This window comes from Heterostelium album (assembly GCF_000004825.1).
Source record: "Heterostelium album PN500 unplaced genomic scaffold PPL_contig8, whole genome shotgun sequence".
NCBI classification, from domain to species: Eukaryota; Evosea; class Eumycetozoa; order Acytosteliales; family Acytosteliaceae; genus Heterostelium; species Heterostelium album.
This window is the reverse complement of record NW_008805085.1, coordinates 88,090-115,434: the sequence shown is the minus strand read 5'-3', so window position 1 is coordinate 115,434 and position 27,345 is coordinate 88,090. Positions and strand designations below refer to the sequence as shown.

The window sequence follows — 27,345 nt, the reverse complement described above, 5'->3', positions numbered from 1 at the left end:
TTTATTATCTTTTCTTTAATTAAATTATTGATTAGATTAAAAAAACAATTTATAGAGTAGTAGTAGAACTAAATAATATTCATTATTTCGAAAAATGCCACCCAAAGGAGCAACCAACAAGAAATCTCTTGAAAAAGAGAAGAAACAAAAGATCGAAGACAAGACTTTTGGTTTGAAGAATAAAAACAAGAGTAAAAAAGTTGCTCAATTCGTAAAGAATGTTGAACAACAAGTAAATAATAATGTTAATCAAAAGAAGGTAATTAGTCAAAATCTAAACGTTTCGTTTTCATCGTTATGAACGATAATGACGATATTTTTATTGAAATTTCAATAAATATGTTGATTAATTATAATATATGTATAATATGTATATATATATATATATAGGCTGCCAATAGAACAGATCAAGCTAAAAAGGATAAAGAGTTGGCAGAGAAGGCCAAGAAGGAGATGGCCGATTTGTTGAAGCCAACTATCGTTCAGGCAAAGGTTCCACTCGGTGTCGATCCAAAGTCGATTGTTTGCGAGTTCTTCAAGGCAGGACAGTGTACCAAGGGTAACAAGTGTAAGTTTGCACACGATTTGATGGTTGCACGTAAGGACGCCAAGATCGATATCTACACTGATCGTCGTAACGCCGACGACAAGGCCGTCGACAGCATGGAGAATTGGGACGACGACAAACTCAAGAAGGTCATCGACAACAAGCGTACAAATGAAAACAAAAACTTAAAGACTACCATCGTGTGTAAATATTTCTTGGAGGCGATCGAAGCCAGCAAGTATGGTTGGTTCTGGGAGTGTCCAAACGGTGGTGATAAATGTATGTACCAACATTGTCTGCCACCCGGATACGTACTCCAAAAGAAAAAGAAGAAGGGTGAAGAAGAAGAAGTCGAACAAATTCCACTTGAAGAATTGATTGAAGAAGAGGTAAAGTATTGATGTTTGTAATAGTAGTTATTATTTGAGATTAGATATTAATTATGGTATTTCTTTTATGTTTATGTCTTTCACTTTCACTTAATTCTTTTAGAGAGCTAAATTGACAAAGACAACTCCAGTAACATTGGAAACATTTTTGAAGTGGAAGGAAGAGAAACGTATTCAAAAAGAAAAGGCAGCTAAGGAAGCAGAGGAAAAGAGAGCTGCCGATATCAAGGCAGGAAAGACATCGATGAGCGGTAGAGAAATGTTTGTTTACAATCCAGATCTGTTTATTGACGATGAAGCAGCTATCGATGTTAAAGATAAAGAATACGAAGAGCCCGAAGAAGAGTTGGCAAACAATGTCGACAAGAGTCTATTTATTGGTGAGGACGAAGATCTTCCAGATTCCGACGACGACGACGAAGATGAAGATGAAGATGAAGACGATGAAGACGACGATGAAGATGATGGATATCAAGGTGAAGAGGAAGAGGACGACGATGAATAAATTATCTCATTTTAATTAATTTTATCTTTAACTCTTCAAAAATAAAAAATAAAAAATAATATATTATAAAAAAAAAACTTAAAACATTATTTTTCTTTTAATCATTGTATACTAAAAGAACTCTTTGTTGTAAGCTATCACATGTGCACAAAAATTTGATCAAAAAAAAAACATTAACAGAAATTGGTTTTTACAAAAGTGTCATTATTGATGATCAACATACTGTAAAGATGCAACAACAACCAACATACTTTGATAAATCAGAATATATAGAGACTTTAAATGGTAATAAAGTTAGTAAAAAGTCAATACTATGTGGTATTATGAATATAAGATTACATGGAAAGGTTTGTATATGATCCAGTTAGTTAGCTAGTTTAGAGGAGAAGATTGATTAGATTATTAATAGTTTTGTTTATAATAATAATAATAATAATCAAATAATAGACTATAATAAAGCCAGGTGTTTTAGTTAGAGGTGATCTAGCAAATGTAAATATAGGAAGATTGTCAATAGTAGAGGAAAACACAGTGATCAGACCATCTTATAAAAAGTTTAAAGGTTCAATCGCTTATTTCCCACTGAATATAGGTGATCATGTTATTATTAAAGAGGATACTGTTATCAGTGCTGCAACTATTGGTTCATATGTATATATAGGAAAGAATTGTGTAATTGTAAATATCATAATAGAAATCAAGTTTGAATTCAAAAAAAAAAAAAAAAGGTCAAGATCATATTATATCTAATATCACTATCATCATTGTCATTATCATTTCATTAGTCAAAAAGATGTATATTAAAGGATTGTTGTATGATACCGGATAATACTATATTACCACCAGATACAGTTGTACCACCATTCACTATATATCAAGGTTTCCCAGGTAATGTCAATCAATAATAATAAAATATGATCAGTTTTAAATTAAAGAAAGACGAACTAATATCATGTTTAATATATATATATAACTTTTGATTATACATAGGTACAATGAAAGAAGAATTGCCAGACTGTTTCGAACAATATATGAAAGATTTAACTACGAATTGCTATGATTCGTTTATTGGACAATCAGCGACATCAAGTACATCATCACCAAGTGTATCGACACCAGTCAAACAGGTGCCGTCCTCACCGATTTCCACTACACCAACACCACAAGGTCAAGATTAAATAGATTAATGCGAACGCTGTTTGACTTTTCACCAGTCAACAATTGCAAACATACAAAACCCACATACCACACCAGGTTTAATCAAAAAATAAATAATTTATTAATTTTTGGTGAAAATGTGCTAATAAATTTTTATGTGATGACTGCATCGATAAGCTTATGCAACGATTAATGTTTACATTTTATTTTTTATTACCATTCCATCAGTTATTATGGATGAATTTAAATCAAATCTATTAAATATATATAATTTAATAAAGTTTGATCATAGTACATTGGTATGATTTGAATATGTTAATAATAAGTTAATTAGGTTTTTAATGTTCTAATGGTAAACTATTATTATTATAATTATTATTATTGTTATATTATTATTATTATTGGTTAGGAATGGAAATTAAAGAATCATCCCCCAAAATGGAGTGATTTACGTACATATTATCTGTTGTTGGCAATGGTAATGCCCACGGTGGTGATGCTATTGTTCTTGCATCTCATGAGAGATATTTGGTCATCGATAGCATTGTTTCATCTCTCTTGTGTCGTACTATCAACGATCTATATGATATCTTATCATCTTACCAATAACAATAAAACAGTTACACTTACAGATAAACAACCTTTACTCTATGACCACAGTAGTATCATTAATAAACAGAATTCTTTCTCTGATGTGTATGATGATCAGCAGCAACAGCAACAACAAGATTATCATCAAGATCAACAGAATCAACCAGATCAACAAAAACAACAACAACATATTATATTAAATTTACATAGTAATAATGATAACAAATTAATACCATGGTATTCTAAAGTACATCAATCATTTAAACCAAAAACACAATATTATATTGGTATTCTATTATTTATTTTTAGTGTTGGTATTGGATTAGCTTTATATTATACAATTGCAGGTGTATGTTTTCATTATTATTATATTATACTAGTATTTATATCATATATTAATAATCTATTTTTCTATTTTATAGTTAATACCAAATGTAGCGCAAAAGATAGAAAACTATGGATTACTTAAATATAAATTTCCACTGTATATTTTCTTTATTTATTTCAGTTTGGTAAACCCTTTTGTTGAAGAATGGTTTTGGCGTATCTTTTTAGTCAATACATATGGCTCGAATACCATTGATAGAGTTGTAATAACATTCTTTTATATGTTGTATCATTTCGTATGTATTCATTCATTCATTTACTCGTCATTTGTTTGTTGAATAAATATCACTAACAACAAAACAATCATTCTCTCTCTGTCTCTTGCTATTACTATTAATTTAGTTTGTTTTAATAGTTTTCTTTAATATATGGATATCGATATTGTTTTGTTTGTTTATATATGCAGGTGGCTTGATGTTCAATGTGCTGTGCAAGCACTTTGGCGTGGTAGTTGGAATTCTTGGTCATATGGCAGCCGATCTCATCATTATATTTATCATGTCCAATATGTTATATCACTGGTTCCCCATGCTCAATATTCATAGTAAATTTTAACTTTGATTTAATATTAAATTGAATATACAAGATTAGATAAATCTTAATATTTCTTTAACATTAATAAATAAATAAACACAGCACAGTTGTGTTGTGTTGTGTTGCAACAATTAAGTTACTACTAACTTTAGGGGTGGTAGTGGTGGTGGGAAAAATGTATAGAATTAAATTTTATCAGGAACACCATCAATAAAAATAACATAAAACACGATCTACATTTTGTTATCACACACAACTTCACCAAAAAAGAAAATAAAGTTGTTAAATTAAATAATATTTCTTTTTATTGCAATTGATTAATCAATTTTATTTATTTATTATGATTGATTGAAAAGCAATCCAATAATACTTCCTCACTTCATCTATTTATATTACTAGAAAATTAATAAATTTCTAAAAATACAGTATTTATCATATACAAAAATAATATTTATGTTTTAAAAAAAATGGTCAATTTTTTATATATTTCTTTTTTACTATTATTATTTTGTCATGTTTCATTAGTTAGATCATATTCTGCTATGTATGGCATTGAATATGGATTGCTAGAAGGTAATAATTCCTCACCAAATTTCACAATTACCTTTGAAAATAAAACAGCAGTAACTTTTAAAATTTGGAAGGATTCTTATACAATGGTTTATTTGTTTGCAAGGGTGGTGATTGTTATTAATAACAGTACAAAGTTTCTTTGGAATCCATTCCTCATTGGAAGAGTTGAAGGACTAACTCGGGAAATGTATACATCTGGAGGGTTTATTTCCGTAACTGGAACCTATTTTGATAATACCAATTTCACAGTGTCTATAGGTCATGCAACACTTCCTTTGGCTTCAAAGAATGGAAGTTTGTACATATTTTCAGTTCAAGATTCAATAATACCTTACTTAACTTCAGTGACTGGAGGGAATGATTTAATAGTATTCAATGATCCAGATCCATATACTTTTACATTTCAATTTAAACGTATGTAGTTTTTAAAGTTAATTATTTGTATTAAATTTTAATCAAAAAATATATATATTAGCTCCGGTTATAAATACTTTAAGTATGAATAGCCAATATTTGTTTATATATGGAGATAGTTTTGGAATAGAAAGTTGGAAAGTTCAATGTTTTATAGATGGATCTCCATTGAATATAGTTAATTTTACACGTAGCACTAATATTGTTACTGATTTGGCTTCGCCAAATTTTAGAACTCTCGGAACTAGAAGTATAACACTTACATTGGAAGATAAAATAGCTAGTAAAACTATTGATATATGTAAGTTTTCATTTTAACAATTTATTAAATTTCAAATGTATATAAATATTAACAAAATATTAAAAAATTATAGACCCTTTAATTAATAGTGTATCATCAGTTTCAAGTAGTACTGGTGGTCCAATAACTATTTTTGGAATTGGGTTGAATCTTACTAGAATTGATAATAGTGTAATTCAATCGAAATCAATAATAATAGGTGGTGTTAATTGTACGAATATTACACAAGTCAATAGCTATGATTTGGAATGTCAATATCCATCTTTCAACAAATCATCGAATTCCACTACTAAAGACCTGAATATCAAGTTAGTGTTAGATGGATTTGAAGCAAATCCATTTAATTTCAATTATGACCAAATTACCATTAATTCAATGTATAAACAGAAAGGAATGATTATAAGAGTTGTTAGTTCAGTCTACAGAGCGGCCAATTTAGAACTTTCACTATTCAAATATGATGATAAAACTTTGATTTTATCTGGATTGGCAGTTGTAAATTCATCTGTAAAAGGAGAGAACATGTTTTTGGATTTCCAAATTCCAAGAAATATCTATGGTACTTTTTTAGCACAAATTTCAAATCTATCGAATCTCTACAGTTTCGATTGGTATCCAAAGGTAACATTCGTAGTATCACCAAGAACTTCTGGAGATATTCTGTTTATCAATGGTGAAATATTCAGTGACCCTGTTGTTATTTCAATCTCTGACAGCGCCATCAAATGCAAAAATGCTAAAGTGATAACAACAACATTGATAGCATGTAACTTAACTAAAGGATCAGGTAAAGATATTCGAATAACATTAGGTATGAATGGAACAATTTTGGAATCAAAGTTTAGCTATTTACGTAAGTAGTCATAATTATAGATAGATAAATAATTAAAAATTAGCATGTAACTGATAATAATAGTTCTACAGCACCTACTTTATCTAAAGCATTAATATCAGATTCACCAGATTCCGATGGAAATCGTAATATTACAGTTATTGGTCATAATTTCGATGATAAGAATCTATTTATCAAGATAAATAACACGATAGATTGCGGAACATTACATTTCATGAATGATACAACATTAATTTGTACAATAAGTGAAATTGTTTATAATGATCTAAAGTCAATAGTAAATATCGATGATAGTAGTAGCAGTAGTTCTTTCATTAAACTTTACGTCAGTGTTAATGGACAATCAGTAACAGCACCAAGACTTTTAAGCATAGAAAAGGATGAACCAACAGAACCTGTTGATAAAACATTTATCATTTTGTCAGTGATGACACTCGTCATTGCTGCCATCGGTTTAATACTATTAATCACAATTATACTATACATTAGACATCAACAAAACATGAAACAACAACAACATAAAAAGAGAAGAAGATTTGGTTCTCCAACGAGAAACCAATAAACTAATATAATTCAAAAAATATATATAAATAAATTGTAAATAATTCAATAAATTTCTAGAAGTTCGGTTTCGTTTTATTTTCATTTTATTTTAATAAATATTTTTTGAAAATAAATTGAATTAATTGATAAAAAAAATTTAAAAAAAAACGACTCGTCAAGTGATCACACGAACCAACCAACTTTTTAATACTTTCTTATTTATTATTGTTGTGTTAATATTAATTATTGCTGCTAATATCTAAAAATTATAATATTATATAATTTCGTTATTATATTTGTTATATAAGTTTGGATTTTAGAATGGTGATACCAAAGAAGAGTGGTGGTGCAGCAGTAACACCTGCACCCGAAACAGCTGTTTCAAATTCATCGAGAAATAAGAATAAAAAGAGAACTATCGATAATGAAGAGAAAGAACAAGAACAACAATCAATTATCGATAGCAAGCCAACTGAACAACCACCACAAACAAAGAAGAAACAAAAGAGAAATGCTCAGACTGATAAAGTTGCTACAGAGATTAAACAATTGGCATCGGTACCAACTGAACAAGAGAAAGAAGATGCAAAGACAGTACCAACTTTGGAGCAAGTAGAGAAAAAGACTGGAAAGAGATCAAAGAAATTACCAACACCAACAAAGACAACCGAAGAAACAACTACAACTACCACCACAACTACAACTACATCAACTAGTGGTAAATCGACTAAAGCTGCTGCTGCCGTCACTCCATCAGTAGCTACTGATGACAAAGACAATGTAACATCAAAGAAGAATAACGAATGGAGAGAAGATGAATGGGCTGCTCCAGATCCAAATATTAAAGTTCCAAGAGCTGAAACTGTTACTGCTGAAGGTAAATAGATATTATTAAACTTCTTTTAAACTTATCCATCATCTTATTAACTTGTTTATTTACTTTCATTTTTCTAAAGAGTTGGGTATTGCTGGTGATTCAATCGAATTCAATTCATTACCAATCGAAGAAAAGACAAAGAAGGCAATTGCCGAGATGAAATTCACAAAGATGACACCAATTCAAGCAAAGACAATTATGCCACTTTTGGAGGGAAGAGATTTGTTGGGTGCAGCAAGAACTGGTAGTGGTAAGACATTGGCATTCTTGATTCCAGCGATCGAAATTTTAGTAAAAGCAAACTTTAAGCCAAGAAACGGAACTGGTGTCATCATTATTTCACCGACCAGAGAGTTGGCACTGCAAATCTATGGTGTTGCCCGTGAGTTGATGTTGAATCACACTCAGACACACGGTTTGGTGATCGGTGGTAACAACGATAAGCGTGCCGAGATCGAGCGTCTCGAGAAGGGTGTCAACCTGTTGGTATGCACACCGGGTCGTCTGTTGGATCATCTTCAGAACACCCGTGGATTCATTGTAAAGAACTTGAAGTGTTTGGTCATTGACGAAGCCGATCGTATCTTGGAGGTCGGATTCGAAGAGGACATGCATCAGATCGTCAAACTCCTACCAAAGGAGCGTCAAACCATGTTGTTCTCCGCCACCCAAACACGTAAAGTCGACGACATTGCTCGTGTCTCGTTCAACAAGGAGCCAGTGTACGTCGGTGTCGACGACGACCGTGAAGTCTCCACCGTCGAAGGTTTGGAACAGGGTTACGTCGTGTGTCCCAGTGAGAAGCGTTTCCTCCTTCTCTACACCTTCCTCAAGAAGAACCTCAACAAGAAGGTCATTGTCTTCTTGTCCAGTTGCAACTCTGTCAAGTATCACGCAGAGCTCCTCAATTTCATTGGCATTCCGGTGTTGGAGTTCCACGGAAAACAAAAGCAGCAGAAGCGTACCAACACTTTCTACGAGTTTGTCAATGCCGAGAAGGGAATCCTCATTTGTACAGATGTCGCCGCTCGTGGCGTTGACATTCCCTCCGTAGATTGGATCATCCAGTTCGATCCACCCGATGATCCCAAGGAGTATATCCACAGAGTCGGTCGTACCGCGCGTGGTGTCGGCAAGAAGGGTCGTGCATTGCTCTTCCTGCTGCCACAGGAACTCACTTTCCTAAAGTACTTGAAACTCGCCAAGGTGCCATTGAACGAATACGAATTCCCACAGAAGAAAGTCTCCAACGTACAGGACCAACTCGAGAAGCTGGTCGCCAACAACTACTATCTCCACAACTCTGCACGTGATGCCTACAAGAGCTACATCCACTCCTATGCATCGCACTCACTCAAAGATACATTCAATGTCAACAGTCTCGATTTGGCTTCGGTCGCACTCGCCTTTGGTTTCCAAAATCCACCAAAAATCGTTTTTAACATTGCGCCAAGCGTAAAATCCGAGAAAAAGAAATCGGCTTTCACCGGTCCAAAGTATTCCGCTGCCAATCCATATGGATCAAGTAAAAAATAAAATAATAAAATAAAAATTATAATTTAGAAAAAAAAATAGTAAAAATACTTTTATTTAAATTGTTATTTATTTTTAAAAATTATTATCATACAAATTTCATTCAGAGTTTTTGAAACCAAGTTTAACTTCTCTATCCAAATTTCTGTCAGAAACACCATCAACATTACATATATAAAAATAGATCTGGTCTGTGAAAAGTGATGACTATACTTTTATAGTTAAAAGTATTTATTAAAATAAAATAAAAAAAGTAGTAGAATCTACAGATTTTATATTTAGTAACACAATATTTTTGGTGGGTTTCATCGGTGATCTTATGGCGCCAAACAAATCTCAAGTGAAATAAAATTCAAATAACATGATTTTTTTTGATTTTTTATTTTTTGCAAAAATCTATTGGCAACAGTGTCAAAACATTAGTTTTTCTAATTAATAGTAATCAAATGTTTAATTAATATTAGTTTTTGTTATATTTATTGTGTACAATAGTAATAAAATTAGAATATATTTGCATATTTTTTTTCGAAATTTTAATTCGTATCAATAATCGATTATCTGTCAAATAAAGTTGTTTTATTGACCGACTTGGGACTCTAGTACCGAGGGGTGCTCTCAATAAAAGAGTTACAAAATGAGCTCTTGTGCTTTATTTGAAAGACAATTATGGAGAAATGACAAATGCAAACACTGTTTTAAAACAGAGCCTGAACATTCTTTAATTAGGTATGTTATTAATTAATTAGTAACATTGTTATTTTATTATAGATTTATTTCATATATATATAATATTACAAATCTATCATTCACATACAAGAAAGAGTTTTTCATTATCTTTATTTTCATTATCATAATTAATATGATCATCACAACAAGTTACAGTCACTTTCAAATCAAAGATGTCACAAAAACCACTCACCTCACTTCCCCAACAAAAAAAACAAACAAAACATGTGTGAATTTGCAAAAAAAGGTTGTTTTGTTGTCGAAAAGTTATGTCTCTTCTCTTTCAACAAATCCCAATAATCATGATTTTTCCTTTTTTTTCAAAAAATTATATTTATGTTTTTTTTTAAATGCTTACATCATGATTGATTATGATTGACTTGAGTCATTTATAAATCAATTTCTAAAATTGACAAACACTGTTGGTTGAATATGAATAAAACTAACTAATCAATTTTTGTTTTCGACAGGTCTTCTTCACAGGATGTATTGTTTGGTAAATTACAACAACAACAGCAACAGCAACAACAACAACAACAACAACAGAATAGTGCATCTCCCAGTAGTACTACTTCAGCATCAGCAACAGCAACACAAACAGTATCTTTGAAATCTACACTTACCTATCATAGAAAAGGCAAACCAATAGCACCGATCAATCCATCGGTCGACAAGGCACCACTTTCAATCAGGAGAACACTCACTCCAGCGGCAATCGAAACATTCTCAAAGCGAATTTCACAATCACCTCCAACTTCGCCAACCACCAATAGGATTATCAATAAATCTGTGAAGTCACCTGGATCTTCACCACTGACAGTTTCCTCAACAGCAACGACAACCACAACATCATCAGCATCAACAACAATAAACAAATCAAGTGATTCACTACAAAACAGACAACAACCAGCATCACCATACAAACCTCCAACACCAACATTGTCATCGGCCAACAGCACACCATCTGGAACACCACCAAATTCTGTATCACCTAAAATGGAACCAATCGGTGGTACCTCGAACAATGTTGCTGTTTCCACCTCAAAACCACCAACCTCATCGATTTCACCGACAACCTCTTCAAATTCACTTCGAAAGACAGTTTTGAGTCGTGGTGATAGTGGACTGTCGGAGGACGTCGAGCTGGCAGCACAACCAAAAGTATCGCCATCTCGTCAGAGTAGATCGCAATCCGCTGACAACTCATCTGTCACCTCCAACTCAAACGATTCAATCACACCGATCAAACCGAAATCGGGTTCATTCTTCCTACCGACATCATCTTCATCACCGTCGATACCGGTATACCAACAGAAACATGTTCGCGATCAAAATGGAATCTATGGATCATCACCCAATTTCAAGGCGGCAACAAACTTGCCCGCATCTTCATCGTCGTTGCTCTCACCCGTCTCGAAAGGCAACGGCGCCACTGGTAGCAGCGGAAGTGGATCTAGCTTCTCACTGAGCAGCTCACCAGTTCCCTCACCGAGAACTCACCCGATTGCAAAGGGCATCATCAAACTCAAGAAAAACAGTGAACTCAAGAAATCAAACTCCACACTGAAACGCAAGAATCTCGCCAACATGGCAGAGCAAAACAACGAGAAACTAAAGATATTCGGTGCGATACAATCGATCTTACTGGCACTGCCGGGCATCTCTTCGAATGTAGTACTCAACATCATGGACATTCTCTACAGTCAGGATTTGAACGTTGATTTCAACACACTGGTGAGCGATCCCTACTTTTCACAGATGGCACCGTCGATCGCCGTTCTAAACAGCTGGATGGATTCACAAGAGTATATTCGCGATGTCATCACAGTTCAGAGTTGTGTACGTCGTTTCTTGGCGCGTCGAAGAACCGAGTGGTTGGCACAGGTATACACCGGCTCGGTGTTACGCGAGCGAAACATTGCATTCCGTCATCTCGTCCAAGAGGAACGTCGCTACAACACCAACCTCGAAATCATCTTGCAATACTATTACCGTCCACTTAAGAACGCTGCTTTAGTTTCAGACGAGGATTTCAAGTCGATATTCAGTTCCATAGAGGAGATCTATAGTGTACACCAAAGAATACTGCTGCAATTTGAATTGCTGAATGAGAGATGGCCGTGTGTAGAGGGTCTCGGTGATATCTTTTTGAGAATAGCACCGGATCTCAAAGTCTATGGAAACTATGTAAAGAACTTTAAGAATGCAATCGATACACTCGATCGCTGTAGAAATGAAAATCCGAAATTCGCCAACTTTATATCAGAGTGTTGTGATAACACTCCCGGTAGAGTGTATGATCTTATGGCATTGATTGCAACTCCACTCAATCATTTATCTGTATATCAAAGACAATTATTTGTATGTTTGTTAATCAATCATTAGTGATTATATATCAATATTTAAGATGTAACACCTAACCTCTTATCCTATCTTATATATATATTTAGACTATTGCAAGTCATACTCCGAATAATTGGCCAGATTATGTAAATATAAACAATTCAGTGACAATGATGAAAGAGATTGAACAACTCGTACAAGATAACTTGGCACAAGCACAGAATGCAGCAACTCTTATAAATATCTATAGGAAGATTAATAATAAGAAAGCATTAGATCCTGTATGTTATTGTCGATAATTTATTAATTATAGATTACTTAACTCTGACGCTTTTCTTTATTTTATTTAACAACAGTTTGTTATACCAGGTAGAATATATTTACATGAAGGTAAACTAACAAAGTTTGAGTTGAAGAAACAAGATCAAGTCTATTTCTACTATCTATGTAACGATATAATTGTATTTGGAAAGAAATATCAAAAGGATCTATTAAAATTTAAGAATCTATTTTATTTATCAGATGTTGTCGTATCAGATCAACCTGATAACTCAAGTAAGTTAATAATAACATTTTAATAATATATTATTTATTTAATTAACATTTAATATTTTCAATTAATAATAAATCTAATAGATCATAAAAATATTATAACAATATCAAAGAAAGGAGGTGAAACTTATTCATTCCAAGTTGATGATGCCGAAGAAAAGAAAGATCTTTTGAAACTCTTTGGTGAGTTATGTACAACTACTGTTAATAAGAAATGTATGTTCAATAGCAATCATTATCATATTTCAAACACACAATCATTAACTTTTTATTAAATTCACTGAATACTATAGTATTTGGTACATCAATATCAGAGTTGGTTCAAAGGGAAGGACCGAATGTATTAGTACCAAGTTTTATTATAAAATCATGTAATGCAATTTTAAATCGTAAGTTATTGAAATAGTAATAGTATAGGTATATATAGTTTTATTAATATTTTAAAATGTTTTGTATTATATAGATTTGAATACAGAAGGATTGTTTAGAGTTTCACCAAATCAATTGGAAGTAGATCAATTCAAAGAGAGTTTGAATAAGTGTACAATTGCTAATATGGATGCTTTAATAGCTAAGCAAGGTCCTCATCATCTAGCGGCGGTCATCAAGACATTCTTTAGGGATATGACAACACCGCTGCTGACACACGAGTTGTTTGACAAGATCGTCGAATTGGGTGACAGTGAGTGCGCACCACGCGAAAAGATTGCTAGTATACGCTCGATGCTCAGCAGCATACCTGCGTGCAATCAGGCAACACTCCAAGCGATCGTCACAATGCTCCGCTTGGTAGGACAGAACAGCGAGCGCAACAAAATGAATCATTCCAACCTAGCGATCGTATTCGGTCCAAATCTTGTGAAACCTGCACATCAAACCATTGAAACATCACTCAAGATACCACTGATCAACAATGTTATCACTTTGATTCTCGATAACTACCAGCAAGTCTATCAAGGTAAATATCAATCATTATTCTCTATAATATATATATATTTTAAAGTCAATGAGGTGTTTGATTCGATCGAAACTCACTCATTTATAAAATATAATATCAAACTTTGCTTTGTACACTTTGCTAACTAACTAACAACAATAATCAAAAATAATCGTTTGAATTCGAATTCATTCTTTTCTTTTCTCTTCTCTTTACCAAATTAACCATAGATCGATTAAACGTCATAAAGATTGTTGACAACAAGATCGTCAGTTCATGAGATCATCACAATATCAAAATGTAATACACAGATTGTACTTTTATTTATTGAAAAGAAAGAATTTCAAGCAACCAAACATATAATTAAACAATGATATGTTATTGCAATTATCACATTAACTAATAATAGTAACATCATTATGATTATATTTCATCAATACTTCTGTTCAATTATATTTTTTATTTCATTCTCATGATGGATAAGAACAAATAATATCTGTCCACCGATCGATCACATATGCATACATATATTTGAAATATTTCAGATCTATTGGATTGTCAACCATCATTATCATCATCATCATCATCGTCAAATTTATGTGTGGTGTGTGTTTGATGAGTGTGGTATGTGGTTGATGAGAAGTGTGGTGTGGTTTATTTGAGATTAATTATACTGCAATTGCCAAAATCGTTTAAATTTAATGATTGATAGTTGTAATATTACAACAGTAGTTTTTACATCTATGTATAAATGCTAGATTTTGATACCAATGTTACAAACGTTAGATTCCATATGATTTTTCATTGCGATGCACGGAGAAAGGTCTAAGAGAATATACATCCACTACAAATTCATACAGTGGTCATTTCGATTTTGCTTTACAATGAAATAACAGAAACACATTTACATTGTATCTAGAAATCTATTTAAGTTCCAATCCTGATTTCAAATTTTACATCATTCCAAATTTAACAACAATCATTCTACACAATAAAAAATAAAATAAAAAAATAATACTTTTTTTTTTTTAGAATACTACTTAGCAAACACCTTAACAATACAAATTTATATTATAATTATATAATAATAGTAATAATAACACGAGTCTTTCTTAATATTTTAATTAAAGAGAGAGAGAATGAAATTATTTGTACCACTTTTAATAACTGTTTGTCTGATATGTCCTTTGTTTGTTATGGCAGAAGAAATAGTTGAGAGCACCAAGGTATTTGGTGATAGTTTAAATCCAACTTTTTCAGACTATAGTTTTGGTTCGAGAAGACTGAGTGCAAAGACTGTAAAGTCTGGATCGATTTCAATTCAAATGGGACTTGATAGAACAACTGCCATTTGGTATGGATTAACAGATGCCAATCAAGGTTTTGATCCTTCCTCTGTAAAGTAAAAAAAAACAAAATTTTTATATATTAGAAAGTATTAGAAACTAATTTAAATTATATAATTTTTTAGAATTTAACATTTTATATTAATTGTGGAAAGAATATTGATGTTCCAATTGAAATTTTGTTTAGAGAAAGTGATAACAAACCATCGAAATCACTTTTGTTGACTAGCTATGATGCCCCAGAAAAATCAATTCTCAAGAGAACTACTCTCACTCCAGATACTTGGGAACTCGTCTCTGTTCCAATCCAAATGTTCTATCCAAATGACCAGGAACATCATTTCTACCATACATTTACCATCAAGAATACCAAGCAAAGACGTGATGAATCTATCTATTTCGATGAAATTGAAATTACCAAGAAAGAAGCTCCAATCAGCCCACCAAACAGCAAGAATAGTCAAACTGGTGGAGATAACACTGCCTTTGGAAAGAATGACAACAACAACAAAGTTGCTTCCAACTGTTTACATAGTATCGATGAAATCTACAAGATTTTGGAACCAGCTCAACCATACTTTACTCGTGATCCAATTGCTCACTCTTTCTACTCCACTGAATACAAAGCTTTTGGTAATAATCAAGACACTCCAATCTGGCATTTCATTCCACAGATGGGTCGTGTCCACTTTATTAGTGATACCGTAATTAGAGTCACCGGTCCAATCCTCCCAAAACAACAGGAAAACAAAGTAGTTACAAACGCTGGTTGGTGGGTCGATCTTTGGTTCTCTAGAACATGGGACCGTTCCGATTTAAAGACTGAGCTTCCAGAGGATTTCTACGTTGGTCGTTCACCAACTGGAAAAGTTAATCCAGACACCTGGAATCTCTATATGCCTATGCCAGGTAAATGTACATTCTATGGAATCGGATCGAATCAACACAAATCGCTCAATGTCACTCGTGCTGCCATGGATGTTCCACTGATGGTTGGAGAGGGTGCCAACGGAAAGAACACAGAACTTGGAATGTCAGTATGGTTGGAACTCGATCAACCAGAGACTCCAGAGAACGAGAAGATCGTCATGGACATGAATGTCAACATTGTCGATCCACCACCCGTCACTCGTAATCACATGCCAGTTTCATTCTGTAGAAACGACTCGATGGCGTTGGTCGTCGAAACCTACTTGGATATCGATCACGACAACGTGAAGGACTCTCATGAGTTTGGTGTTCCAGGTGTAGTTATCCACTTGACCGACAAAAGTGGTAATCCAGTCTACGATGTCAGCGGAAGAGAAGTCCGACCTGTCAAGACCGACATTGATGGAAAATACTTTTTCGATCGTCTAGAGTTTGGCGAGTACAGAATCAACTATCGATTCACCACCCCACTCCACGCACAGATCATCAACTCATTCGCCACAACCACACCAATGCCAGGCACCGGTTCCTACACCAGTCGTATCGTTGTCAACCACCAACACGAGCGTGTCAAACAAGTTGTTGAACATTTGCACCCAGTCAGATCCTGTAAAATTATCAATGAAATACCATTAGCACTTGCCATAGAATAGAATATTCCAACACTTCACTCCCACACTCACAAACTACCAAACAAACATCACCACCTTTTAAACTTTAACAAAAATAATATTACTTGTAAAATAAGAAAACCAACATCATAAAATAACATACAGTTTTTTTTTGATTCAAGTTTTCAACATATTCATTATCAAATTATAAAAAATTAAATTCTAGTATTACCTTTTTTATTATTACAAATAAAATATCAATAAAGTAAATAAATCTTTCATTGATCATCAAATTAAATTAAACAAGTGTGCATCTGACATTTACTTGATCATCAGTAACGTTTTTTACATATTTTTCAATTTTGTTTTTTCTTTCAAGAATTTTTTTTTTGATTTTTTTTTTTTTTTCACTTTGATCATACACGCTCAAATGATGGAAAAATAATTTGTTTTTTCATATTTATTTATTTTATTGTTTTTTTTTTAATCACCCCTTTTAAAAATTTTGAGTAATTTATCATCACTCATCGAATTTGCGAATCTCTATTGCTTATCTCTTCAACTTTCAGTAAATAACCAATATTAGTCGATCATTGATTATCAAAAGAAAGTTTTAGAATAGAATCTTTTCAATTATATCATTAGACAGTAGCTTACATTCAGATTTTTAACAAAATAATAAATAATGGCTCACAGAAATATCTCAAAGTTGTTCGGTTCAACTTCACAAAGATTGGTAAGTTAATTCTACCTACAAATTACATGCATCAAAACAGATCAATTCAATTAGTGCGAGAGAATAATAAATATGGCATTTCGTCAATAACCAAAACAACTCAAATAATAAACAGCACATGACATATCAGGTGTCAAGTGAAAAATTATGATCTTTAAATTCAAACAAAAAAAAAAAAAAAAACAGAATACACTACAGATAGCTCAACAATTACAAGACAAAACAAGAAAGAATCAAATCAATAAGAATGATGATTGATCATCATTTCAGCTGATCGGTGTAATTTTTTTTTTCGCAATGACAAAAAAAAAAAAAACATAGAAATTTTTGGAATGAATTTTGACGATATGCAACAACAACACAATAATAATAATAGTCAACAGTTAATGAATCATGAATTAGAGCTGTATTTGTGCTATATATATGTGTAGTTATAGTTATATTTATATTTAAATTGTTTAAAATTTTTTAAACAGGGACTCTATCGTGGATTTGCTTCAGAAACAGGACCACAACCATTGAACACTGACTTTTTGAATAAGACTCCAGAGACCAGAGTAACCACATTACCAAACGGTATTCGTGTTGCTACTGAGCAATCATTCGGAGAGACTGCCAGCATTGGTGTCTGGGTTGACTCTGGTAGTGTATATGAAAACGAAAAGAATAATGGTGTCGCTCACTTTTTGGAGCATATGATCTTCAAGGGTACCGAGAAGCGTCCATCACCACACTACATCGAAACTGAAATTGAAAACATGGGTGGTAACCTCAATGCTTTCACCTCTCGTGAGCACTCTGCATACTACATGAAGGTTCTTAAAGAGAACATCCCAAATGCTGTCGATATCCTCTCTGATATCTTACAAAACTCAAAATTCGAGTATGTCATTGCATTCCATTACATTACATTATACACACACACAACAACCAAACAAGAAAAAAACAAGAAAAAATTTGAATATGAAAATTCATATTTTTTTTTTTTTGACCAACCAATCACAAATCATATTAATACTAATATATATTTTATTTTTATAAATACTATTAATTATATTTTTTTAGACAATCAAATATCGATAAGGAACGTCATGTTATTTTAAGTGAAATGCAATATGTACAATCAAAGGAGGAAGAAGTTATCTTTGATCAATTACATGCTGCCGCCTTCCAAGGATCAGCTTTGGGTCGTACAATTTTAGGTCCAGTCGAGAACATCAATAAGATCTCTCGTAACGATATCAAGGACTTTATTTCACAAAACTACACTGGTCAACGTTTGGTCATTGCTGCCGCCGGTGCTGTCAATCACGATAAATTGGTCTCTGCCGTCAAGGAGAAGTTTGGATCGATCGCCGCTGGTGAACCATCACTACGTTCCGCCATCACATCGGATTTCGTCGGTTCCGAACTCAGAGTCCGTGACGACTCACTCCCATTGGTCCACTTTGCCGTTGCCGTACGTGGTCTCCAATGGAACCACCCAGACTACTTTGTCATGGAGTTGATCCAAACCATGATCGGTAACTGGAACCGTAACTTGGCCGGTGGAAAGAACCTCATCTCGAACCTCGCCGAAGTTGTTGCCACCGAAGGATTGGCCGAGTCATACTCTACCTTCTTCACCTGCTACCAAGACACTGGTTTGTTTGGAAACTATGGTGTTGCCGCCCCAGAGCGTGTCGACGATTTGATCTGTGAGATGTTGAAGGAGTGGCAACGTATTGCCAACTCTGCCAGCGAGACCGAGGTTGAGCGTAACAAGCAAAAGTTGTTGGCCAACACTTTGATGCAATACGACGGAACCTCACGTATCTGTGAGAAGATTGGTTTGCAAATGTTGACCTTGGGTCGTCGTTTGTCTGCCCACGAAATCTACTTGCGTATCACCGAAATCACTGCTGCCGATGTTCGTCGTGTTGCCTCACAAATTTTGACCGATGTATCACCAGCTGGTATGTTTCAAATAACAATAATAATAATATCATTAATGCACTTGATCAAACATTACTAACTATTTTTTTTTTTACCAAAAAATTCAATTTTTACTATGTAGTTACCGCTGTTGGTCCCACTGTAAACTTCCCAGACTACAATTTCGTAAGAGGATGGACATATTGGAACAGACTCTAAACAGGAGAATATAATAATTCAAACTATACTTTTAATAATAAAATAATAATAATCAAACCTATTAGAAAAACTAAATAAAATATATATCAAGCTTCACAAATTCACTTTGTTATTATAAAAGAGAATCAAACCTGTTAGAAAAATCAGATAATATTACATTCTATTTTCACCACAAAACTCGATTTTAACAATTTGCAATGAAGTTACCGCTGTTGGTCCGCCTCGCACAATTCATGGTCTATCACTTTTACAGAGCTTGACCTCTGGAATAGACTCTTCTTTGAAAGCAAATTTGTTAAAATATTTTCATTTAAAGAAAAACTATATAACAATTACTACAAGGGCAGTTGAATAGGAACCAAGCGATGAAACCGTTCATGGGAGCCAAGGGCTACACTCCAAATTAAAGATTAACTTTACTCGGAATCATTTGGACGGACAAGCCACCCACTTCGAAATACTCAAGTCGTATTTACCAACTACGGTGAACTCAAGACCAACCTCCTAGAACGTTTTATGACGACAATAACAATCAGCATAATCAAAAATCATATATATAAATAAGGTTTTCTATTAATATAATAATTGCAAAATGATTTATTTTTATGTGCACCAACGACCGATTATTATCACCAGTGTGTAAATTAAACTAAACAATTTTATATTTTTGTTTTTTTTTTTGATCAGAAATTATTTTAATTTAATTTGTTAATGTAACTAGAGAGAGAATGAAAGTAAAGATATCAAATGTAATTATAGTATTATTACTATTGATATTATGTATAGATAATATATATGCATTTAGAATGGGTGAAGTTATTAGATTCTCAAAAAGAAGTATACATGATATGGTAAATATCGTCATCATCTAAAATGAAAGAAGAAAAGTAAATCTAGATCCTAATATGACAACCATTACTAGAAATCTACAGATTGGACAGATGTCAAGAGCAAATACTCACCTAGATTTCAAATAGATAAGACTATCACATTAAATTCGCTAACCTCTGTAGAATTAACCTCTAATTCTTTGTATAAAATGTAACTCTCTATCATATCTTAATATATAAACTGAATGAAACTAACACTATTCTTCTACATATTGATTGTTATTGTTGTTGTAGATCATTTCAATTCATAGACAAGTTCACTACAACATGGATAACTGTTGCAGATGGTAGCGGTACCTATTTAAATCACATTGAATTTACATTCTACTACTCGAATGATAAGATTGTAGATGTTAAATATAAATTAGATTGTAAATATTATACTACTACTATTTTGCTATAAAATAACGAACGAACAACACTTATTAATTATAATGATTCAATAGATAATGATGAAGAAATACATCGTGGAAAAAAACCAGAACATTTCTATTTAATATATAAATGGCAACAGGTCAGAGATAAAGACTATACTATGAGTCTATTTGTATTGTTCTTCACCGGTATTGCACTCGGTGGTTTTGTATTTACATACAATGCCTTTAGATTCCAATTAGAATTTGGTTCAACGACAGCAACAAAGAAGTAAGTCAATCATCAATCGATCGCTCTTCATATCATATCGATTCAAAAATGTTAACATTCAACTACTATTATAGGAGAAAAGAAGAATTACCATCATACGTTGGATATAATACAAATAACGATTGGAAGACATACTCTGATATTAATAATAACAGCAATAACAATAATACCAATTTTAACAAAAACAATGAAGCTTTTAAAAGTCCAAGAAGTAATGATGCATATGATATTTCCAATAGTAATAATAGTATTCCAACGATGACTGTCAATCAAAACATTAATAGTAACATGGAAAGTGGAGGTAATTTCGGTTTCGAAGCTGTCGATGATTCAGAGCTTGTAAATTTCGATCATTCTCCTAATCTACCTTCATCATCACCAACTACGACGCCAACTTCTCCACAACACAATAAATTTAATATAAACAAAAATTCATATCCAGATAATGATAAAGATAAATAAATAAAACATAAATAACCAGCCAACAATAAATAATAAACAACAATTAAATAATAGATCTGTAAATCGAATCGAATCGATTCAAACCAAAACACATAGCCATTTAAATTATATTGACTTTGGGAAGTTCAACATTCAATTCTCAGCGTGTGACAACAATAATTTTTGCATAAATTTTTTTGAAAATTTCAAAAAAAAAATAATAAAAAACATTAATCTAACCCACTTTATGATCGGATGGGTTCAAAATAATTTTGTTTTTAGTCAACAACAAGAAAATTCAACCAAATTCTAAATGCAGTGTTCATACCAAGTGTGTGAGTGATGGTGGTAGTTTTTATCATAATCAAAATAATGATGGTAAAAAAATCAAATTCATTTTTAGTATCAAAAATTAGCCACTTGATTTGATTTATATTGTGGTGCACTTATTTCTCTTTCTTTCAGTTTTCATTCACTCAACAACTTCTTTGTAGATTATCTTTAAAAAAAACAACAACTATATATATCTTTTTTTCCATCCATCATTTTTCATTTTCCAAATTAAATATTCTCTTTTTGGTAAGTTTATTTAATCACAATGAATATTTTAATATGAAAAATAAAAATAATATCTAATTATATTTTTTATTATTTATCTTTTTTTATCACTATATTTTAGTATTTTTAAAATCAATAAATAAATAATATATAAAATGTCTTTAGAATCAACACTCGAAAATCTTTTGAAGAGATTGGATCAAGCTACCTCCCGTTTGGAGACAGTTGAAAAGGCACTTGCCAGTGGTGCCACCAGTGGTTCTGCCCCAGCTGCTGCTGCTCCAGCTGCCAGCGGTGCTGCAGTCACTGAATTCCAATCATTGTTGGATCAACACATTACACCATTGGTCACATTGTCCAAGAAGTTGGACGGAACCTTGGCTCAACAGATCGACGAGTTAGTTCAAGCTTTGCAAGCAGAGAAGGCTTTGATTGGTGTCGCCGCCAACTCAAAGAAGCCATCACAAGAAGCATTGTTGGGATTGCTCGCACCAATCAACAATCACGCTCAAAAGGTCGAGTCTATTCGTAGTTCAAACAGACCATCGAAATTCTTCAACAATCTCTCTGCAATCTCTGAGAGTATCGGATTCCTCAGTTGGGTCGTTGTCGAGCCAACTCCAGGTCCACACGTCGCCGAAATGAAGGCTTCATCAGAGTTCTACACCAATCGTATCCTCAAGGAATTCAAGGGTGTCAACCAAGATCAAGTCGATTGGGTACAACACTTGAACACCTTCCTCGTCGAACTCCAGAAATATATCAAGCAATACCACACCACCGGATTGACCTGGAATCCAAGAGGTGGAGATGCTCCAAAGTCAGTTGGTGCCGCCGCTCCAGCTGCCCCAGCTCCATCTGCCGGTGGACCACCACCCCCACCACCACCCCCCGTCTTTGTCCCAGAGACTGACAACAAGCCAAAGGCTGACATGTCCGCCGTTTTCTCATCGCTCGCCAAGGGTGAGGGTGTCACTTCCGGTCTCAAGAAGGTCACCAACGACATGAAATCAAAGAACAATCCAAACAAGTCATCCGTTGTCAAGGCTGACGATCTCAAGCCAAAGACCACAACCACCGCCACCGGTTCTAAGCCAGCCGTTGTCAAGCCACCAAAATTCGCTTTGGAGTCCAACAAGTGGGCCGTCGAACACCAAGTTGGAAACAAGAATATTATTATCGCCGAGACTGACCCACGTCAAACTGTTTACGTCTACCAATGCACAGACTCTGTCATCCAAGTCAAGGGTAAGGTCAACGCCATCACCTTGGACGGTTGCAAGAAGACCGCCATCGTCTTTGAGAATGCCATTGCCTCATGTGAAATCGTCAACTGTACCTCTGTTGAGATTCAAGTCACCGGTAAGGTTCCATCAGTCTCAATCGACAAGTGCTCCGGTGCTCAAATCTACTTGTCCAAGGATTCACTCGCCACCGAAATCGTCACCTCCAAATCGTCAGAGATGAACGTTTTGATCCCAGGTGCCACCGAAAACGATGACATGGTCGAAATTGCCATCCCAGAGCAATTCAAGACCGTTGTCCAAGGTACTAGATTAGTAACTGAATCAATGTCTCATATCTAAACAATAAATAAAAATAAAAAACAAAAAAAATAAATATAAAAATTAACTTTTCTATTTTTGTTATTACTACGTTGCTTTGATAGGATTTCTGTCTGTGAATGTGTTGTCGTATTTACATCTGTAATTAGTCTAAACTCTTTGATTAATCCAAGAGAACATTGAGGTTAAGATCAGAAAACATATGACCCCACAGTGCCTCTTCATTTGTCGTCTCAAAGCTCCAAACTTAAGTTGTTGATTTTTGCTGATCACTTTATAGCACTCATACCATTATTAACCCATTTTCCTGCATATTTTTTTTGTTACTTTTACATTCACCAGCTGTCTCTGAATCGATTAAAAATTCCATTAGAAAGGAAGCCGACAATATTAAAGAGTTAACTGAGAAAGATTTCCCTGTGGTGTTGCAAACGGTTACTTCACTGTCGAATAGTGTTACCAATACCGTAACGAGTACTGTCACCAACACAGTTGCTCAGTCGACAATTCATTTATCGGTTTCACAGCTGAAAGATTCGTGTCAGGACGTCGACCTCTACAACGGTAGTCTACTACTGCGCACCTACGAGATCAAGCGTACCAATGATGTCATCTTGGCTGAGCGTGCCGAGGAAGTCGACAAGAAGATCGGTCCTCTCGTGAGAACCTGAATGACACGCCGAGTCGTGGAAGCGTGCATACACAGAGCTCAATCATCTCGACGAGCTCAACAATATGGTGGAGAGTTTGACACTGACAATGGAGTCGGTCATCAGCAAGATCGAGTCGTTGGAGATTGGCTTATCTATCGAGATTGATAACTTTTTGGACAACGAGATGAACAAGTGGCGCGAGAGAAAAGAGGCAGAGACGACTCGCTACGAAGCTGCCAGAAAGCAGAAGCTTGCCAGGATGGAAGAGGAGCTGGCTGCCGCTTACAATAGACACGAGCGTGAGAAGGCGATGAAAGAGCGTGCCGCCCATTTGGAGGCAGAGCGTATCGCATGCAAGAAAGCAGACGAAGAGCTGCAGCGAAAGATAAAGGAGGACGCCAACATCATATCGAATCTCGATAAAACCATACAGCAACAACTCAATGACTACAAGACGAGCTGAATCATTCCACAGACCCTTGCGGCATCACAACCACAGGAATCGATATCGATCGAACAAGTCACTATCGAAGACTCCAAAGATGAACTTGAAGTGCTCGATCTGAGCGGGTGCAGCGACATCCGCTTGGACTCACTGACCAAGCTGGTCACACGCCGCTGGAAATCCGACAGCAAAACAGACGAAGCGTTTGTACGTGTCATCCATATGGCTACGAAACTCCGGTGTCTGTGTTGGTGAGATGCCGCACATTGGCGACAGGACACTGCAAGACGTTTTCTAATTCACGTCACAAATGGAGTCGCTCGGACTCGGTCGATGCTACAAGCTGACCGATCAATCGATCGTAAGAATGTCGAATACACCGCCGATTCGCGTCAAACAAAGAATCTTCGGACTGAATCATCTCACGCATTTGTCGGACGAGGCAATCCACCAGTTTGGAACGAGCTGTCAGAATGTAGTGATATTCAGTGCGAGCAACCTCCGTGATCTCAGCTCCATACGATGGCATCGATCTTAATGGTTTGTCCACACCTGGGGTCGATCGATGTCGGTGGTTGCGTAAGCATCAACGACACGGCACTCGAAGCTATCTCCATCAACTGTCTGGAACTGTTCTAACTCAACGTCAGTCGCTGCAAAAATCCCAGCTCCCACTCAATCAACCAAGTGATATCTCGTTGCAAACGATTTCGCATTCTCTTTCTCTCGAGAACCTCTGTCGACGACGATTGTCTCTTGAACGCACTAGACAATTTAAATTTAGAAGTTTTATAAGCCATCAAATTGTTGTAAGTATACTTTGCCAAACTTTATCAAATTAATCATTAATTTCTAATAATACTCATTCATAATAATATTTAATTATCGCCGCAGCTAATTTATCAAAATGAGTTGTTGAAACTCTAATTAAATTAGGCAATGAAAAACTCAGTAAAATGAATATCAATCCTACGCTCTGTCCGAAAACTTCACAATCACTGATTTCCATTCTATCTAAAACATGTTTCCAGTCTATCTAAAACATCCTATATTATATATAAATAGACTTTAACTATATATTAACTAACTTGATTTCAACTAATAACTTTTATTATTTTATAATCGAACAAAACACCAATTTTAATATCAATCTTATTATTTATAAAGTCTGAATTTAAAATAATAATGGTATTGAATAAAATAAAAAAAATTTCACTTGGCAATCATATGTAAGAATTTCCACGATTGGGACAGGGTGTAATAGGAATTATTTTTTATTTAATCTCTTGATTTTTTAAGTAGCTGTCTCCTTGTCATTTGCTCACCATCTGGTAGTGTAATTGCTTGTTTGTTGTTCGAAAGTGTCAATGCAAGGATATAAGGGTATCCGAGCTTTATAATTCTTTGGATCACATTCTATTGATTTCAAGTATAGTTGTTGTTGTGTCATCGATTCTCCATTAGGAAGTGTGATTGATTCACCTCTTGAAAGTGTCAATGCGAGGTTAAAGTATGAGTTGGAATCAGTTGGATAACACTCTATCGATTTCAAGTATAGTTGTTGTACAGTCATTGATTTACCATCATTAAGTGTGATTGATTCACCAACTGAAAGTGTATTTGCCAGAGTATAATATGATAGGCATTTGTTTGGACGACATTCTATTGATTTCAAGTATAATTGTTGTTTTGTCATTGATTGACCGTTATGAAGTGTGATTGATTCACCAATTGAAAGTGTTGTTGCAAGGCTAAAGTATGAGTAGGAATCGGTTGGATCATATTCTATTGATTTCAAGTATAATTGTTGTTTTGTCATTGATTGACCGTTATGAAGTGTGATCGATTCACCACTTGAAAGTGTTGTTGCAAGGCTAAAGTATGAGTAGGAATCGGTTGGATCACATTCTATTGATTTCAAGTATAGTTGTTGTTCTGTCATTGATTGACCGTTATGAAGTGTGATTGATTCACCAATTGAAAGTGTTGTTGCAAGGTTAAAGTATGAGTTGGAGTTGGTTGGATCATATTCTATTGATTTCAAGTATAGTTGTTGTTTTGTCATTGATTTACCGTTATGAAGTGTGATTGATTCACCACTTGAAAGTGTTGTTGCAAGGTTATTATATGAACTTGAATAAGTTGGATCACATTCTATTGATTTCAAGTATAGTTGTTGTTTTGTCATTGATTGGCCGTTATGAAGTGTGATTGATTCACCAATTGAAAGTGTTGTTGCAAGGTTATGGTATGAGTAGGAATCGGTTGGATCATATTCTATTGATTTCAAGTATAGTTGTTGTTGTGTGATTGATTGACCGTTATGAAGTGTGATTGATTCACCACTTGAAAGTGTCACTGCAAGGTTAAAGTATGAGTTGGAGTTGGTTGGATCACATTCTATTGATTTCAAGTATAGTTGTTGTTGTGTCATTGATTGACCGTTATGAAGTGTGATTGATTCACCACTTGAAAGTGTTGTTGCAAGGTTAAAGTATGAGTAGGAATCGGTTGGATCATATTCTATTGATTTCAAGTATAGTTGTTGTTTTGTCATTGATTGACCATTAGGAAGTGTGATCGATTCGCCAATTAAAAGTGTGTTGCCAAGATGGTATATATTGTAAAA

At 34.2% G+C, this 27,345-nt stretch overlaps 12 protein-coding genes across 12 annotated transcripts; 11 read left to right on the top strand and 1 right to left on the bottom strand.

Annotated features, from left to right (window-relative positions):
* Positions 1–94: 94 nt before the first annotated feature.
* On the top strand, positions 95–1,441 carry PPL_03693 (CCCH-type zinc finger-containing protein; the record flags this gene model as incomplete). The annotated part of the gene is made up of 3 exons (XM_020574618.1): positions 95–259; positions 391–936; positions 1,040–1,441. 3 exons carry the CDS (start codon positions 95–97, stop codon positions 1,439–1,441), a joined length of 1,113 nt encoding a protein of 370 aa, XP_020435032.1.
* A 230-nt stretch (positions 1,442–1,671) lies between these two features.
* On the top strand, positions 1,672–2,619 carry dynE (dynactin subunit 5; the record flags this gene model as incomplete). Its single annotated transcript, XM_020574617.1, has 4 exons — positions 1,672–1,788; positions 1,889–2,092; positions 2,227–2,329; positions 2,432–2,619. 4 exons carry the CDS (start codon positions 1,672–1,674, stop codon positions 2,617–2,619), a joined length of 612 nt encoding a protein of 203 aa, XP_020435031.1.
* A 213-nt stretch (positions 2,620–2,832) lies between these two features.
* Positions 2,833–4,325, top strand: PPL_03691 (uncharacterized protein; the record flags this gene model as incomplete). The annotated part of the gene is made up of 3 exons (XM_020574616.1): positions 2,833–2,898; positions 3,009–3,539; positions 4,311–4,325. 3 exons carry the CDS (start codon positions 2,833–2,835, stop codon positions 4,323–4,325), a joined length of 612 nt encoding a protein of 203 aa, XP_020435030.1.
* Positions 4,326–4,578: 253 nt separating this feature from the next.
* On the top strand, positions 4,579–6,814 carry tgrG1 (immunoglobulin E-set domain-containing protein; the record flags this gene model as incomplete). The annotated part of the gene is made up of 4 exons (XM_020574615.1): positions 4,579–5,098; positions 5,160–5,399; positions 5,473–6,252; positions 6,324–6,814. The coding sequence occupies 4 exons, from the start codon at positions 4,579–4,581 to the stop codon at positions 6,812–6,814; spliced, it is 2,031 nt and encodes a 676-aa protein (XP_020435029.1).
* A 302-nt stretch (positions 6,815–7,116) lies between these two features.
* Positions 7,117–9,554, top strand: ddx18 (putative RNA helicase; the record flags this gene model as incomplete). The annotated part of the gene is made up of 3 exons (XM_020574614.1): positions 7,117–7,672; positions 7,752–9,197; positions 9,460–9,554. 3 exons carry the CDS (start codon positions 7,117–7,119, stop codon positions 9,552–9,554), a joined length of 2,097 nt encoding a protein of 698 aa, XP_020435028.1.
* A 285-nt stretch (positions 9,555–9,839) lies between these two features.
* On the top strand, positions 9,840–16,692 carry xacB (pleckstrin domain-containing protein; the record flags this gene model as incomplete). The annotated part of the gene is made up of 10 exons (XM_020574613.1): positions 9,840–9,931; positions 10,402–12,292; positions 12,382–12,555; positions 12,631–12,829; positions 12,911–13,042; positions 13,120–13,215; positions 13,290–13,784; positions 14,309–14,367; positions 14,894–15,160; positions 15,235–16,692. The coding sequence occupies 10 exons, from the start codon at positions 9,840–9,842 to the stop codon at positions 16,690–16,692; spliced, it is 4,863 nt and encodes a 1,620-aa protein (XP_020435027.1).
* Positions 16,693–17,335: 643 nt separating this feature from the next.
* On the top strand, positions 17,336–19,519 carry mppB (M16 family metallopeptidase; the record flags this gene model as incomplete). Its single annotated transcript, XM_020574612.1, has 4 exons — positions 17,336–17,386; positions 17,863–18,269; positions 18,452–19,341; positions 19,443–19,519. The coding sequence occupies 4 exons, from the start codon at positions 17,336–17,338 to the stop codon at positions 19,517–19,519; spliced, it is 1,425 nt and encodes a 474-aa protein (XP_020435026.1).
* Positions 19,520–20,392: 873 nt separating this feature from the next.
* PPL_03686 (uncharacterized protein) lies at positions 20,393–21,516 on the top strand (the record flags this gene model as incomplete). Its single annotated transcript, XM_020574611.1, has 4 exons — positions 20,393–20,406; positions 20,644–20,780; positions 20,856–21,054; positions 21,129–21,516. The coding sequence occupies 4 exons, from the start codon at positions 20,393–20,395 to the stop codon at positions 21,514–21,516; spliced, it is 738 nt and encodes a 245-aa protein (XP_020435025.1).
* A 692-nt stretch (positions 21,517–22,208) lies between these two features.
* Positions 22,209–23,639, top strand: cap (adenylyl cyclase-associated domain-containing protein; the record flags this gene model as incomplete). Its single annotated transcript, XM_020574610.1, has 1 exon — positions 22,209–23,639. One exon carries the CDS (start codon positions 22,209–22,211, stop codon positions 23,637–23,639), a length of 1,431 nt encoding a protein of 476 aa, XP_020435024.1.
* A 181-nt stretch (positions 23,640–23,820) lies between these two features.
* On the top strand, positions 23,821–24,289 carry PPL_03684 (uncharacterized protein; the record flags this gene model as incomplete). The annotated part of the gene is made up of 2 exons (XM_020574609.1): positions 23,821–23,872; positions 23,961–24,289. 2 exons carry the CDS (start codon positions 23,821–23,823, stop codon positions 24,287–24,289), a joined length of 381 nt encoding a protein of 126 aa, XP_020435023.1.
* Positions 24,290–24,377: 88 nt separating this feature from the next.
* On the top strand, positions 24,378–24,734 carry PPL_03683 (uncharacterized protein; the record flags this gene model as incomplete). Its single annotated transcript, XM_020574608.1, has 1 exon — positions 24,378–24,734. One exon carries the CDS (start codon positions 24,378–24,380, stop codon positions 24,732–24,734), a length of 357 nt encoding a protein of 118 aa, XP_020435022.1.
* Positions 24,735–26,037: 1,303 nt separating this feature from the next.
* On the bottom strand, positions 26,038–27,273 carry PPL_03682 (tetratricopeptide repeat protein; the record flags this gene model as incomplete). The annotated part of the gene is made up of 1 exon (XM_020574607.1): positions 26,038–27,273. The coding sequence occupies one exon, from the start codon at positions 27,271–27,273 to the stop codon at positions 26,038–26,040; it is 1,236 nt and encodes a 411-aa protein (XP_020435021.1).
* Positions 27,274–27,345: the final 72 nt, after the last annotated feature.